The sequence below is a fragment of the Phyllostomus hastatus genome, unplaced genomic scaffold (assembly GCF_019186645.2).
Source record: "Phyllostomus hastatus isolate PE091 unplaced genomic scaffold, TTU_PhHast_1.1 phas_contig_41, whole genome shotgun sequence".
In the NCBI taxonomy this organism is placed as follows: domain Eukaryota; kingdom Metazoa; phylum Chordata; class Mammalia; order Chiroptera; family Phyllostomidae; genus Phyllostomus; species Phyllostomus hastatus.
Genome location: NW_025333876.1, coordinates 4,836,622 through 4,852,849, shown reverse-complemented (window position 1 = coordinate 4,852,849; position 16,228 = coordinate 4,836,622). Strand labels below are relative to the sequence as shown.

The window sequence follows — 16,228 nt, the reverse complement described above, 5'->3', positions numbered from 1 at the left end:
AAAGGTGACTGGCTCTATGGGAGTTTACATTCCACTCTACCCCAGTACCATTAGCAAGAACAGTCACACAGCTATATGTCATATGCAGTGACTTTATATAAACTAGTTTTTTTCCTGAACCAATGTAACAAAATTTAAAATGTGGAAATTTAATGTACCAAAACTATACACTGTCAGATACTCAGATACCACTTTTCCCTTTTTGACATTTTGAAATCGTCCTTGTCCTAAAAATACAAAATGAAGCCAACAGAGAGAACAGATTCCTGGTCATTTTAATTTTAAAACATATTACATATTTTAGGGGCATAACCAGAGGTAAAACCTTCAGCAGCTTATATTTTGTTCAATGACAAGGCCAGTGTACAAACACTACCCAAAAATATAGTTAAGTTTTTTTAAAGACAATAATAAATATTAAACTAAAAAGAGTTAATAAACATTCAACAACTCTCAAACAGGTAGTCATCAAAATATGGTAAGTCTAATGTGTCATTTGGTAAAGAATTTAATGTTGGAGTGGAAAAAAACTCATCAAAAATATCAGTCTTCAGGGAACTTTCCAAGTTCAATGTTCTAACGCAGGCATTATTTGTTAGCGAGTCTGGCTGAACGTGGCAATTTTTCTTAGTGGGGCTGCAATAATTATGGTCCTGTCTCAGGTGTGTGTTTTGGGAAATACCATTTAATTCACTAGGTACTGGTGCTGGGTTAGGGTTACCTCCCATTTCTAAGTATCTAAAGTCAGCCTCCCCATTTTCTGAGAGCTCTGCTGAAACACTTGCAGGAGACAATAATTCTGCTAAAATTTCTTCATGAGTTTGACCACTGTGTGGAAAAACATTGGGCATGGTGGTTCCTCCAGATTTATTATCAGCAATATCAATTTGATATTGTAGTTCTTTTAACAAGTCTTCTACTGATTGACTGTCATTTGGAGACCCACAATGGGACATGTGTTCTAAATTTTCACTTGGTAACTTTCCATTTGGGGGGGAAGACATAAGAGCAGCTAATTTCTTCTTTTTTGCCTTAAGTTTTTTAAGAAGTTTCAGACGAAGTTTATGAATCTGACCCTCAACAGAGTCTTCATGGTTTGATGAAATACCATTCTCACTTCCATGAGACCTGTGGTTGAGTTGAGTTTCGTATGAGGCTTTTTCATGTTTCTTCGAAACTTCCAGGTCAGCATTAACATTCGCGTGTGGAGAAGCCGTGCTACCTGAAGATGGCAGACTCAGTGGAAGGTGACTGGCCGTAGGAGACTTACTGGCACCCCTACGAACTTTCTTAGATGACCCATGAGCCTTCTGGTTCATACCTTTAGTTTTAAAGCCACCAAAATTACTTGCCCCCTTAACTGAAGGCTGTAAATCAGTTACAGTGTTTCTACTAAGAGCTGAAACACAAGGTGGCATAAAAGAAGCACCCTTGCTTAATAAGCCTTTAACCCAACTCCCCACAAACGGTTTCTTCGGATTTTCTTTCAGAGATTGATTCTGTGATGACTCAGCTGCTACAGTTTGAGAAAATTTTCTCTTTAAATTAGATTCCTGAGGTGTAATGTGTTCTTCTGATTTTAATTTCTCAGTTTTTGGTGAAAGAAATTGTTTTAATGGAACATCCTCCTCTAGGGCAACTGTACCCTCAATTTCTACTGACTTTAGTTCTTGTAGAGGACCAGCAGCATGAACATTAGTCACAGGTTTAGTAATTACAGTATTTTCTGAATTTGGCTGTACTGACTGCATGTTTGTATTCATAATCCGAGATGGAAAGCTGAAGCCCACAAGATGGTCTTGATTAAGCTTTTCCTTATTACATGGAGCTGATACTAAAGCAGCCATTAGCGTCTCCTGTGATTGTAAAGTATTTGTTTTGATGATCACTCCATTTTCTGCCACAGGTATACTTTCTAACACAAAACCTTCAGAGTTAACCTGTATTTTTTCAAGCATCAAAGGTAAAATATCACCGTCAACCAAACCTTTCAGACCTGAAAGTATATGAGGTCCATTAGCTACACCTTCAACCTGGGAAGGAGTATTAGGAGCAACTGATGTATTTTGGAGGTGTGTTCCTGAGGGTGTTTCAGCTGAGGCAGCATCACCCACAAAACACAATAGTGGAGGTTCCTGTTTCTCATCACTGGAAGCATGTTGATCATTAGTCTTTTGAAATGGAAGACAGTCAGGTGCTTTATCTGTCATTTGGGTTGTTCTTCTTTCCCAAATAACAATATGCATTTCTGAAGCAGGGACTTCAAATTTCTCATGTCTTTCAGAACATGGACCTTTTAAATCATCACATTCCAGCCAACTTCCTGGAGAAAGAGGGAAGAAGTGAAAGAGGTCAGACATTCAAAACCACCACTTTTAACCACTGTATCACTGAATACCCACTGACAGAATACTCAAAAACATGGCCACAACCTCATGTCACCATTTTTCTCTGCCAAGAGTTAAAGTCCTTATTTGGATAACAAAAGTTATGGAACATCCAGAAATTTGAAAGAGTTTTTACTCTTTCTTAAAATACAAAAATCAAGACAAATTATTTAACTTTTGGGACTCAGAATTACAGCATTACCTAATTTATCCAACAACATCAGAAAATCGCTTTTTCCCATATATATGAACTATCAAGATAAATGAAGCTGTTAACTCAAGTACTAACATGTTTCAATTTTTCTTATTTTCTTTTGGTTAAAAAAAATTAGGTATTTAGGTGTCTACTTTTTATTTATAAGCCTCAGTTTTCTCATTTGTAAAGTAGGAATGGGATGATGGATGACAGGGGAAGAGGTCAACCCCCTTTACAAACTCACACACACCAGACAAAACCATTCACTAAGTTTATGTGGATATACCCTTATAAACTACCTGAACCCACTACTTTTTATTCTACACCCATTAAGACTTTGAGAACCTCTTCTTTGTCTGGGTCAGTGCTTACCCACCACAGGTGCACATCAGAATCACCTGATTAATATTTAGGCCCCCCCAGAGACAGACAATTGGTCTAGGGGAGAATAAGGTCATTTTAAATAAGCTAACCATGATTTTTATATGCTGTCAAGGATGGAAACCATTTAACCTCTTCTACCTAAAGAAGATACTTCATTCCCTGGAATGCAATAAAAATTAAAATAAGTTGTTTTTTTAGTTTTTGTTTGTTACTGAGAACCACTTCCCCCCAATGCAAGTTTCAGTTTGCAAAGTACTTAGTGTTGTCCATCCAAAATCATCCCCAGGAGAAAAATACCAAATATAAACAGTGTCCAAACAATAAAAAAATAGAAAAATAAAAAATATCAACAGCCTGATATATACTACTTTAAGGCAGGGTCCTCAACTTTGGGGCTGTGTACTGGTACCAGACTGGGCCTGTTAGGAACCGGGATGCACAGCAGGAGATGAGCTAGAATGTAATGCACTTGAATCATTCCCAAACCATCCCCCCCACCCCCCTGCCCTAGTGCGTAGAAAAATTGTCTTCCACAAAACTGGTCTTTTGGTGCCAAAGATAAGGGACTGAGTTATCTTGTGTAAGATAAAGTGAACATTGTGAGGAAAACAAACTAAGGTGTAAATTACATTAGATAAATAGAAGGAATAAATTAGCAAAATCCATGAGCTGTACTAATTATCTTTCTACTGAAAAGCCTAATTATTTAAATAAAGGCTTTACCTTTAATGTAGCTGTTAAGCAAACCATTTCATAGTGAGAGAAGGCTGCAGTTTGTAATGACGAATAGTTTCAGAAATAGGTGTTTACTTTTATTTATATTACTAACAACTGCAAAGTACGTAAAACTTGTTATTTTTGTTCTTTCTCAGTTAAAAACCCTCAGTACCATGCATTTTCTTTGCAAGTACGATTAATGTACCTAAAAAAAATCAAAATTACCACCATTTTTTATACTGAACATACATTACTCATATAATACAAAAACAAAAATATTAACTGAAAAATGGCAAGCTATAAACCACCAGTAGTATATGATATCATTGTTTGTCTAAAAAAATTAAAGGCCAGGGCAAGAAGAGGGCAAAAATAGTTAAGTCAAAGTCTGTTTTTTTAAAAAAAATTTTTAAAAAATAGAGTTAAGTCTCTATGCCTATTATCATAAAAGAAAAATGTTTTAACACTTACCATCAGCATCTAAAATCCATGTTATGAAATGATTATTTGCGTGGTATTGAATTACAGAAGTTATTTGGTAAAGACAGCCTTCAAACTGAAATGAGTAGTATTGCAAGTTGTTATGTGGTAACCCTTCTACAAAATGCAACATGAATACGGAAGACACTCTGCAGGAAAGAAAGGTAAGAGAGGTCAAACAAATTTAATACCGTGGGCCTGGTAATATGAAAAAAGGTCAGGAGTGAATTAAGCCCTATAGAGCTTTCCAGGCTAATTGCATTAATTGTTGCGCGCCTCCAGGTGTATGCCTTAACTAGAGATGGAGAGCTCACTCTAAGACATGGGTAAAGTTCAAATCCTTCTCAGAACCGGATCACTAACAGTTGGAAGCCATGGTGCAATAAACTCTAACGCAGACCATTAAACAAAAATTGCTCTGTAAGCCGTGGTGCTGCTTCAGCTTAAAGAAGATCTCTTGGTAACTACTTTGTAGAACCGAAGGAAAAATCCAGGCCTGTAACAATTTTCATTGGCATCAAGTGGTCAAATGAATCACTTTTGTTAGCAAGGAGAGATAATGTGTGTAACAAAGTAACAAGCCTAAGATATTCAAATAAACATTAAAAAAACCCCAACATGCTAACAATTTGGCCTTTTTTCTCTCCAGTTATCTCAGGAAGTAGAGAGGTCCATCAAATCAAAATTTCTCTTTAGGAAAAGTTTATTTTGTAACCAAGTAGAGCAGAAAATACAACATACTGGTTAATTTACTATGAACTTCAAGATATACATGACAAATCAGAAAACAGAACTCAAGGATAAGCCTCAAATAACTAAATTTAACAAAGCTCTCAGGATTTAAAGAAAAAGCTCACTATCTCTATTCACAATATTTACACGACTGTCAAAACTTAGCTTATGAAAGTTTTTCAATTGAAAATAAACTTGAATCAATGGCTAAAAGGCTGGTTATTCATACCAACAAGGACAATTTGTAAATTATCCATTGTCAATCATTGTTAGAGAATAATTCAGTTCCCAAAATTTAAGTAGCTATAAAGTCTTGCAAAATTATCCATAACACTCAACTCCCATTGGTTTTTTCATCCCTATTTCATCAATCTTAAGATGCCCCTGATTGAAAAATGTGTAACCATGAAATAATACTGTCAACTAAACTATACCATACCAGCAATTTTTAGATATATTCCCATTTCAAATATGTTAAAATATAAAGAGTACATCTTTGAATCAACCATTCACAGTAAAACTGGACATATATATTCTCAGAGCTGGAAAGGCAGGCAGGCAGGCCGTGGGCACCTGCCTGACTTTTTAAGTACTAATATTTAGTTCTTTCTTGGTTTCATGATACCTTTTTCAAGATACCTTCTGAGGCTAATTACTGTAACATTGTCTTGTTGTTCCTAGACTATGCAATTTCAGTGGTGTGATTTTACATATGGAAAATGTTAAATAGGCAGCATTTTTCTTAGTCGTTTATTTAAAAAAAAACAGTACAACTTATAAATGATGGCATCTTGGAGTCAATAAAATAAAGCATATGCCCCCTCCTTTTCTAGTTTATTTTCCTTGTGGGTCCACTAGACTCTAATGTCCCCTAAAGTCATAGCATTCTTCTAACAATCATTTCAGGTTGTCTCATTTCCAGCCTCTGAAATGAGGGGAGAAGTTTACCCGTAGCCAGCAACATATTTTGTTCTCAGGTTCCTTCCTATCCTCAAAGCCTAGACTGGAGTGTCAAAGTTGATGCTTCGAGTTAAGGAAGCAAGTCAGGTTATGAATCAACCACAAGAAAACTGGATGGGGAGGGTTAACTGAACTGGAACCAGGGGATTTGAAGTTAAGATCCATTTGCATTCACCTCCCTAACATGAGGTTCAACTCCTCCTATTAGAAGTATCTACACTCAGGAAGAGAAGAGAAAACAGAAAAGAAAGGAAACAGTCTGTGCTACCTCCCCTGCTACCAAAGACAGCAGAGGACATGGAGTCTCTGACCCACACACAGAAGCCATGGTCTTGTGCTTAAGGACTTGGGAGTACAAGTTTTTAACTTTCATCCCACCTAATGTAACATAATCACTGATGAAAGGACAAAAGTCAGCACCATTTGCCTAGCAGGCCTATGACCCTGTTAATCATGACTGCCTTTTTACTCTTCTGAGCTTGTCCCCAGGACTGGAAATTACTGGAAGCAAAAACAGAACTAACCACTCCCTATAGCCACAGGCAGAAGATAACATTGTGTTACAACACCCCAACAGCCCAGGGGCCACAGAACAGTAAAACCCCCAGCCCTTTCTTAATCCAATTATGATCCAACAAAAGCTCAAAGCCCCCACCCCTCAATGCTGATGTATCTCTCCACACCATGCCCCTCTTCTTTCTTGGAGAGTGAATAAAAACTTTATTCTCTATACTTTCTTCTGTTTGTGAATTTCATAGCCTGTGTCACTGACCACCTTAACAATTGATATTTTAGAAAATGCAAATTTGACAATGTGCATGCTACTTCTGAACTATAATAACACAGGCTTTAGGCAGGAAAGTTTGCAAATGTAATTTTAAAATTCCATTACATTTTATTTTTTTGAAGATTTATTTATTTTTAGAGAGAGGGGGAGAGAAGGAAAAGAGAGGGAGAGAAACATTGATGTGTGAGAGAAACATCAATCTGTGCCTCTCACTTGCCTGCTACAACTGGGGACCTAGCCCACGGCCCAGGTGTGTGCCCTGACTGGGTTTCCATGGGAGCCCTTTTGGTTTGCAGGCCAGCATTCAATCCACTGAGTCACACCTGTCAAGGCAAACCTCATTACATTTTAGATCTATTATATCACTGAACGATTTAGACTAACAAAAATATGAGTGAAATCAGATGTAATTCAAATAATTAAATTGGTTCATGTTAATTGTCAAGAAAATACATCTTTAGAAAAAGTTAGCCCTGGCTGGCGTAGCTCAGTGGATTGAGCTCGGGCTATGAACCAAAGTGTCGCAGGTTCGATTCCCAGTCAGGGCACATGCCTGGGTTGCAGGCCATGACCCCCAGCAATCGCACAATGATATTTCTCTCTTTCTCCCTCCATTCCCTCTCTAAAAATAAATAAATAAAAATCTTTAAAAAAAAAGAAAAGAAAAAGTCAACTGTTCAACAAAAGTTTTAAAAGCATTCTTTGGAGGTAGTTCAAGGATCTCATATTAATAATAAAGCAAATTACTACCAAGATGGAGGCAAAGGTAGATACACTGTGTCTCCTCGTACAACCAAAAGGACAACCAATTTAAAAACAAAAAACAACCAGAAGTAAAAGACAGAAAATTGTACTTGAACAACAATTAAAAAAACAAACAATAACAACAAAACCACCAGAACTGCCAGAAAATCGAACTGTATGGAAGTCTGACAACCAAGGAGTTAAGGAAGAAATATTCATCCAAACTGGTCAGAGGGGCGGAGAAGGGCAGCCAGGGCAGTCCCACATTCATGTGTGGATAAAGTGGGAGGAACAACTGGGGAGTGAGACAGAATGCAACCCAGGGTACCAGCCCAGGGAAAATAAAGCCTCAAAACCTCTGGCTATAAAACCTGTGGGGGGTTGCAGCGGTGGAAGAAACTCCCAGTCTCACAGGAGAGTTCGTTGGAGAGACCCTTAGGGTCCCAGTACATATACAAATCCACTCACCCAGGAATCAGCACCAGAAGGGCCTGATTTGCTTGTGGGTAGCAGAGGAAGTGACTGAAAGCCAGCAGAGAATTGAACAAGCAGCACTGTTTCCTCTTAGTCCCCTCCCCCACATGCAGCACCACAAAGCAGAGCGGGCTGCCCCACCCTGGCAAATACCTAAGGCTCCATACCTTACTCAATCATAACAGGCACACCGAGACAAAAACAACAACAACAACAAAAAACCCTAAATGAAAGAACAGATCAAAGCTCCAGAAAAAAAAGCGATGAAGTGACAACCAACCTATCAGACGCACAGTTCGAAACACTGGTAATCAGGATGCTCACAGAAATGGTTGAGTATGGTCGCAAATTAGAGGTAAAAAATGAAGGCTATGAAAAGTGAAATAAAGGAAAATGTACAGGGAACCAATCGTGACGGGATAGAAACCGGGACTCAAATCAACGATTTCAACCAGAAGGAAGAAAGACGCATTCAATCAGAACACAATGAAGAAACAAGAATTCAAAAAAATGAGGAGAAGCTTAAGAACCTCCAGAACATCTTTAAACATTCCAACATCCAAATCATAGGGGTGCCAGAAAGAAAAGAGGAAGAGCAAGAAACTGAAAACTTATTTGAAAACATAACGAAGGAGAACTTCCCCAATCTGGCAAAGGAAATAAACTTCCAGGAAGCTCAGAGTCTCAAACAAGTCCAAGGAAGCACACACTTGGCACATCATAGTTAAATTACCCAAGATTAAAGATTAAGGAGAGAATCTTAAAAGCAGCAAAAGAAAAGGGGAGAGTTACCTACAAAGGAGTTCCCATTAGGCTATCAGCTGATTTCTCTAAAGAACCCTTGCAGGCAAGAAGGGGCTGGAAAGAAGTATTGCCAAGTCATGAAAGGCAAGGACCTACATTCAAGATCCCTCTATCCAGCAAAGCTATCATTTAGAATGGAAGGGCAGATAAAGTGCTTCCCAGATAAAGTCAAGTTAAAGGAGCCATCACCAAACCCTCATTATATGAAATGTTAAAGGGACTTATCTAAGAAAAAGAAGATAAAAATTATGAACAGTAAAATGACAACAAACTCACAACTATCAACAACTGAACCTAAAAAACAAAAGCAAAAATGAACTAAGCAAACAACTAGAATAGGAACAGAATTACAGAAATGCAGATCACATGGAGGGTTATCAGTGGTAGAGGAAGAAGGAGAATGGCGGGAAAAGGTACAGGGAATAAGCAGTATACATGGTGGGTACAAAATAGACAGGGGGAGGTTAAGAATAGTATGGGAAATGGAGAGGACAAAGAAGTTATATGTATGACCCATGGACATGAACTAATGGAGTTGGGGAATGCGGGTGGGAGAGGATTGCAGAGCAGAGTGGAATAAAGCGGGGGGCGGGGGGAAATGGGGCAACTGTAATAACAATCAATAAAACATACTAAATTTTTTAAAGTTCTAGGAAAAAATAGTAATAAAGCATTTCTACTAAACAATGAAAATTTAAATTAAGAAATGTAATTTAACCCTGGCTAGTGTGGCTCAGTTGGTTGGAACATTATCCTGTAGACCAAAAGGTTGTGGGTTTGATTCCTGGTCAGGACACATACCCAGATTGCAGTTTGATCCCCAGTTGGGGCACATACGAGAAGGAAACCAATCAATGATCTTCTCTCCCTTCCTCCTCTCTAAAAGCAATGAAAAATCTCCTTGTGTGAGGATTTAAAAAAAACAAAACACCCTAATATTAACTACTCAGCAAATCAGTAGGGTAAAGGATAGTTTATCTGCTTAGAAGTCTCGAAATCATTGTATTAGACACTTTAATAAGCTCTATAAGCATAGAACAGAAATGTCTTATTTCTCTTCCTACCATTCCATCTTTTGCAAATAGTTAAAAAAAAAAATCAGTGCGCAACTCAAGTTTAAGTAAATATGCTTTCCAAATGACAATCCAGGATAGTGTATAACCAGACTCCTAATGAAGATCATGACAAATAAAATAAAAAAAGAAGATGGTGGCAATAATGAGAATGAGACAGTCATTTCAAGAGTTAGTGAAGTAAAATTAAATCAGATTCTAAGTTGGTGCTCCATGTCACCACCATGTTCTTCTGAATGATTCAATTCCCAAACAAGTTACTTAAAGTAGCAAATTTGGATCCAATAAATATTATTCACCTGATTTACCAATGGACTCTCTTTTCAATGGGAACATATTAGAGATATGGATTACCTGAGACAAGGTGTTCAAGGAAGCTGTAACACTATTAGTTTTTAGAATGCTGTAAGACTGAATTATGCATGATATCATGATAGACCTAATTACTTTTAATTTATCCTAAAAACTGTATTTTGTTTCTAAATCCCATTAAATACCAAAAGCAAGTTATACAAATTTCAAAGTAAAAAATTATGAATGTCTTTACAAAGACCTCGTCATTTAAATTTTACACACTAGTTCAATTTATTTTTGAATAAACATCCAAATTAAAAATTCTGCTTATAAACTGACTTATTAAAACTCTAAACACATTTCCCCCGAAACAGTTACACCCAGCATATACATTTTCATATCAGAGCATGAATCTGTAAGTAAAGCAACATGTTTGTATAATTAAAAACTATACGTTGCAATGCAACCAAGTAACAGATCAAACAAAACTATAGTATGAGTTTATCTTCAATGTTGGGGCTTGAGAAAAAGCAAGTATAAACTCTTAGATGAAATTATATAGCAAATATAAACTCTTACATGAAAATTATATATACCAGAAGCCTCAAGCAATTCAATGATCCAGTGCAGGAGGCACACACCCACACCTGCTGCCCTTCTACCTCCTCATCAAGGAAAGGACTTTAAAAAAAAAAAAGGCCCCTCCTTTGACACTTAGATCTCAAAGCTTTGACCGCAGGCAACCAAGACACTATGGACTTCTAGTTAAACAAATCTCCTCTTTTTTCCTACTCTGCCTTCCCATGTGAATTCTATCATATGTTAGTGAAGGACCAAAAACAAACAAACAAACAAAAAAAGACAATAAATATTTAGAAGACAAAAAGCAAACAGAATAGTGGTAACACAACAGGATGGTTGAAGTGATGACGTGAGTGTGAGAGTGCAGGCATAGAAGACTCACCATCTAAGGGCAATGAATGCTGAAGAATGTGGGGGTAAAGCCCTGGGCTAAAAATTGGGACAATGACAGAAAGTGAGTATAGGGCACTCCCATGCACCAAGCCCAGAGAGGAACCATTATAGAATGAAACAGTGGAGCAGAAAAATGGAAGGTGGCAGAAGAGAGGCTTCCAGGAAGGAAAAAAATGGGGGGAAGGAGACTCAAAAGTTGCAAAACATTTGAGTGTTTAGAAAATCATTAATAGGTTTGTTGAATCTGGAAAAAAAATCACAATATGTACATAAAGCAAATAAAAATACAAGGCAATTAATAATTCCAGGAAAAGGAAAGAGTTGTAAAGAAAACAGAACCATGAACACTGCTTGGCTAAAGAGGGAATATATGCATATTCATAATAAACAATGAATACTAATTTAAGCAAAAATGCAATCATATTGGAAGGGAGGAGTTAAGAGATGGGCCCAGGTGTTTGATAAGAGTGCTTATACTCAACTACTATAAAAGGAGAAGATTGTATAAAGGTGGAACAAGCACATTGTTTTGAAATTTGAAGTAAATACTACCTAAAAGGTTTAAAGTAGATACCTGGGAATAGGGTAGGAAGGTACTGCTCTCTTCTCCTTTTTAAGTCTTGACACTATCCGTCTGGAAATTTATTGCTTTGATGAAAACTAATCTTCAGAAAAGATTCTGAGGGGTTTCTTGGCACATCCAAGGGCATCAGAAAAGGCAAGAATATCAATGGTTTTTTAGTACATCAAATTATACCTCAAAACATTTTCTTGTTGAGTTACAGATAAGGACAACAGAAAATAAAGATTAAAGAAGATGTGCACATGTGAGCGTACTAACAAAAGAGAGGCAAACCACCTAGACAGGTATTAACCTGAGAGTTTAAAGACACAGGGCTTCTGGTTCCAATGGAAAAGGTACCATAGTACTGACCAGTCTTCCAGATAGTAAGGCTAAACCTAATACAAAGACATCTGCCCAAGGCAGCAGAACTCTTATAAGAGGATGAAGAATCAGCAGGCTGAGGTCTGGCAGAAGATAGAAATTCAGCCAAGTGAGCCTGTGGCTCATCATTGAATTGTAAGTTCTTGAAATTAGATAAGAAAATCCCGGAATTTTAGTGATTTTAGTCACTTGGCAGAGAAGAAAACAATGGATGTTTAATATCCTTAAAGGGAAGAAAAGACAAAAAAATGGAAGACACTAACTAGAATGGTGGGGTCATATAATCACCCTAAGTCTGCTCTTCAGCATCATTTCGCCTACAGCACAGCTTGCTTATTGGCCAGAGTTCTCGACAAAAAAGCATTTTGGCAATTCACAAATACATGCAAACTCCTAAAAAGTAGGTTGCAGCCATCACTTTCAATACTACACATTAAAAATATATGTAAATCCACATTCATTTTGTTTTAAAATAAGTAAGGCAATCTGAACTCACCTTTTCAATACCATTTTTCTTATTTGTGACTTATTGTCACAATTGTTACATGGACCAAAATGGGCAGCATTAAGTGGATGCCATTCAGGAATGACATTTGTAAAGGTGGCCAGATTCTTCATACACCTATAAAAAAAAGACAAATTGACTTAAATTCATTCATGTTAATTTAAATCAATGTCCAAACTAGAAGGTATTTGTTTATTCATACTTAATCTACCCCCCCAAAACATGTAAGTTAATAGTCTGATGTTGTTTCCTAACCCTAGTGAAGCTCTTTATGAAGACTCTCCACATGAATTACCTATAGTTTTTCCAGCTATGAGATGAAGAAAATGCAAAAGGCAAGGTTTCAGCACCATCAACATTTTGCACTGGGTAATCCTCTGTCGTGGGGACCGCCCTAAGCACTGCAGGATGTTTGGCACCATGCCTGGCTTCTGTATACTACAAGCCAGCAACAGCCCCAAGGACCTGCAGACACTGCTGAATGTCCCATCCACAGGGCACAAAGTCATTCCTAGTTGAGAAATACTGTCCTAAGGCTTTCAAAATAGTAAGAGCTCAGCCCTTACTCAAAAAATTCACGATCTGGTTATCCATTATCAGCCAGAAACAAAAGAGCATTTCCAAATACATTCAACTTAATTTTCTTGATCCTTAAATAATTAGAACACTAACTATGAAAGAATTTTGTCTTCATAGTTATACAAGTTCTAAATGTACACTTTGGTTTGAACACTTGAGAGCAATAGGCATCTAAAACAATGGTCTTTAAAGATGCATACTATACACCTGCATTTGCTTTAATAAAAATTATCTTAAAAGAACAATTACTGCCTTGACTGATGTGGCTCAGGTGGTTGGGGCATTGTTCTACAAGGCGAAAGGCTGCTGGTTTGATTCCTGTTTAAGGCACATGCCTAGGTTGCAGGTTCGGTCCCCAGTCAGGGCACATACCGGAAGCAACCCATCAATGTTTCTCACATTGATGTTTCTTGTCTTCTCTTTTTCCTTCCCTTCCCCTCTTTCTAAAAATAAATAAATACAATCTTTATTTTTTTTTTAATTATTACTTAAGGGACAGTAGCATCTGTTCTACACCACAGAAAATATTGATAAACCATAAGTGATATAAGCATAGGCTATTAAAACTAATCAGCTCTCAGGGAAGCTGACAGTTTATTTTTTATTTATTTATTTTTTTAAAAGGTTTTATTTACTTTTAGAGAGAGAGGAAGGGAAAGATAAAGAGAAAGAGAAACATCAATGTGTGGTTGCCTCTTGTGCTCCCTGAACTGGGGACCTGGCCCACAACCCAGGCGTGTGCCCTGACTGGGAATCAAACCAGCGACCCTTTGGTTTGCAGGCCCACGCTCAATCCTCTGAGGTATCCCAGCCAGAGCAAAGCTGACACTTTAAAAGCAAAGCAGTATAAAAGGATTGACAAATGCATTGACTGCATTTCTCCAAAAATTCTTGGTTCTCAAGGATAACAGTTAAGTAAAAGCTTTCTCTCATTTCTTAGTTTATAAAAGGGTGTTTGTCTCAGCGAGGCAGTATTAATGCTGCATATGACACCTAACGTTTCTGTGTACCAACAACCCTACTTAGCTGGTACTATTCTTACCCGCATTGTACAGATTAGAGAAACAAAATGCAGAGTGTACACCTCATGGTAAAAGACAAACTGGCAACCGAAATACAGGGAGTGTGACTCTGTAAACCATGTTTTAACTCCAGAACATACCTTCAAAATCAAAAGCTCTAAAAATAGCAGCACAAAAACCAATCAGTTTGCTGAATATTCTTCCAGCAGATTAAGTGGGAGTAGGTTTTAACCCATGATATATTAAGATTTATGTAATAAAATGTCACTTCACTTTAGCTTTTTCTCTGTATTTACTTTCATTTTCAGAACATGGAATTAAAAAAGGGAAGAAAAGAAAAGAAAACCTAAGTGGCTAATGGCTTCTTTCCCTTGAACTCTTGAGTTTTTTTCTATATACTTCCAAATGCACTTATTACCTCATATTCAAAGTAACTTAAAGCAGCCAAAAGATGAGAATAGGTATGTATTCACTGACCCTCTGTTACATCTTTATGTGTAATCTCCCTAACAAGCTAAATATTATTTCAGTTGAATTCCTGGCACACACAATCTATTCAATGAAAAACTCAAACCAAGATGTGCATTTTAGAAGACCTAGAATTCAGTCGATTTTAATCAAGCTTGTTTATATTATGTAAAATACAGGTGGTGATTAGGGAATACACCACTGTGAACAAGAAAGTCGTAGAAGCCAGAAAACCTTAGCCTGAATTCTACCACTTACTAGCTAGGTGTCCCCTTGGACACCTATTTAACCCCTTCCAAGCTTCAGTTTCCACATTAGCCATATGGGAAGAAAATCAGATAATTTATATAAATCAATGATAGAAGACCAGGAAACAGCTATTTGTTCTCATACTCACACAAAATTATGTAAGTCCTAGGTACGTGTGAAATGCTAATTCTTATTCTGTTCTAGTCCTTTTGAGCTAACTGGTAAAAAAAAAATGTCTTCTGGTTCTATTACTGACATTCCCTAGGGCATTCTTTCACAGACTTGACTCTCAACTGATCCTGAAATACCTAAAAATAACTTCAATGTAGATAATAAATATCTAAGGAACATTTTTGTAGATACTGATTATCTAAGGAAACTCATCAAAAAAAGTAACTTTGAGCCCTGGCTGGCGTAGCTCAGTGGCTTGAGCGCGGGCTGGGAACCAAAGTGTCCCAGGTTCGATTCCCAGGCAGGGTACATTCCTGGGTTGCAGGCCATAACCCCCAGCAACCGCACATTGATGTTTGTTTCTCTCTCTCTCTCTCTCTCTCTCTCTCTCTCTCTCTCTCTCTCTCCCCCCCCACCCTCCCTTCTCTCTCTAAAAATAAATAAATAAAATCTTTTAAAAAAAAAAAGTAACTTTGAAAGACTCCAAATTTTCTAATTTACTAGGTGAGTTTAAGAAATTAGGAAAGGATTTATCTCTATTATAAAAATTTGAATACTAACAGAACAAGTTTGGTAATCTTTTCAACCACCAGAAAGCAACCTTCTCATACATTTACAAAACGAGGGTATCCTGTTGATGGCAATTTTCTTTCCCTAACACTTCTTCTAAAACCTAATCTCTCATGTCGTAGGTCCATGGAAGCAAATGATACTTGCAGTTCTTTCTTCTCTTGCTTCCTCCTAAGTGTCAATCTCAGGGCCATGCACACCAACCAAAACCCTCCAATAGGTGGCAAGGCAGTGGAAAGGATAGATGACAGTGCACATGGAGGATTCTGGGGTCGGATGGTCTTTTAGGGACTAAGGTTAGGAAAGCACATATTACTCTGAGAGCTGCTGCCAAACTCCAGGAGACCAAAATCAGTTTCCATGATGTTAAAACAGTTTCAAGGAGTTCTGAGAGGTGTTACTTATTACTTGGCAGGGAATCCAGAGGGAAGAAGAGGGAAGATTCTACTTGAAAAGCTTAAGAAAACTTTTACTGGTAATCTATCAAACCATTGGTTTTCTTCTAGTTAAAAAAAAAAACAAGCAAATTATAGTTTCTGAGGCTCAAATTCTTCCTTTTAACCTTAATGTTGGAGAGATTTCAAGATAGGGTGGGAAGTTTATCTGTGATAGAGGGAGCCACAGAGAGAGAGGTTTTAGAAGTGGAAACAAACTATTCAAATTTGATTACTTGTAAACATTTTCAATAGAATGAATCCTTTTTAAAAAATA

The 16,228-nt window shown here is 37.3% G+C and overlaps 1 protein-coding gene across 4 annotated transcripts in view; it reads right to left on the bottom strand.

Moving 5' to 3' along the window:
- Nucleotides 1–258: 258 nt before the first annotated feature.
- The window catches only part of USPL1 (ubiquitin specific peptidase like 1), a 36,685-nt gene continuing 20,715 nt past the window's right edge, over nt 259–16,228 (bottom strand). For all 4 annotated transcript variants that reach the window (XM_045844934.1, XM_045844935.1, XM_045844937.1 and 1 more), the window contains 3 exons: nt 12,450–12,575; nt 4,156–4,313; nt 259–2,323 (listed from right to left, as the gene is read on the bottom strand). In XM_045844934.1, the coding sequence (XP_045700890.1) occupies nt 444–2,323; nt 4,156–4,313; nt 12,450–12,575 (2,164 nt within the window). In that variant the 3' untranslated portion in view covers nt 259–443. The remainder of the gene's footprint in view (nt 2,324–4,155; nt 4,314–12,449; nt 12,576–16,228) is intronic.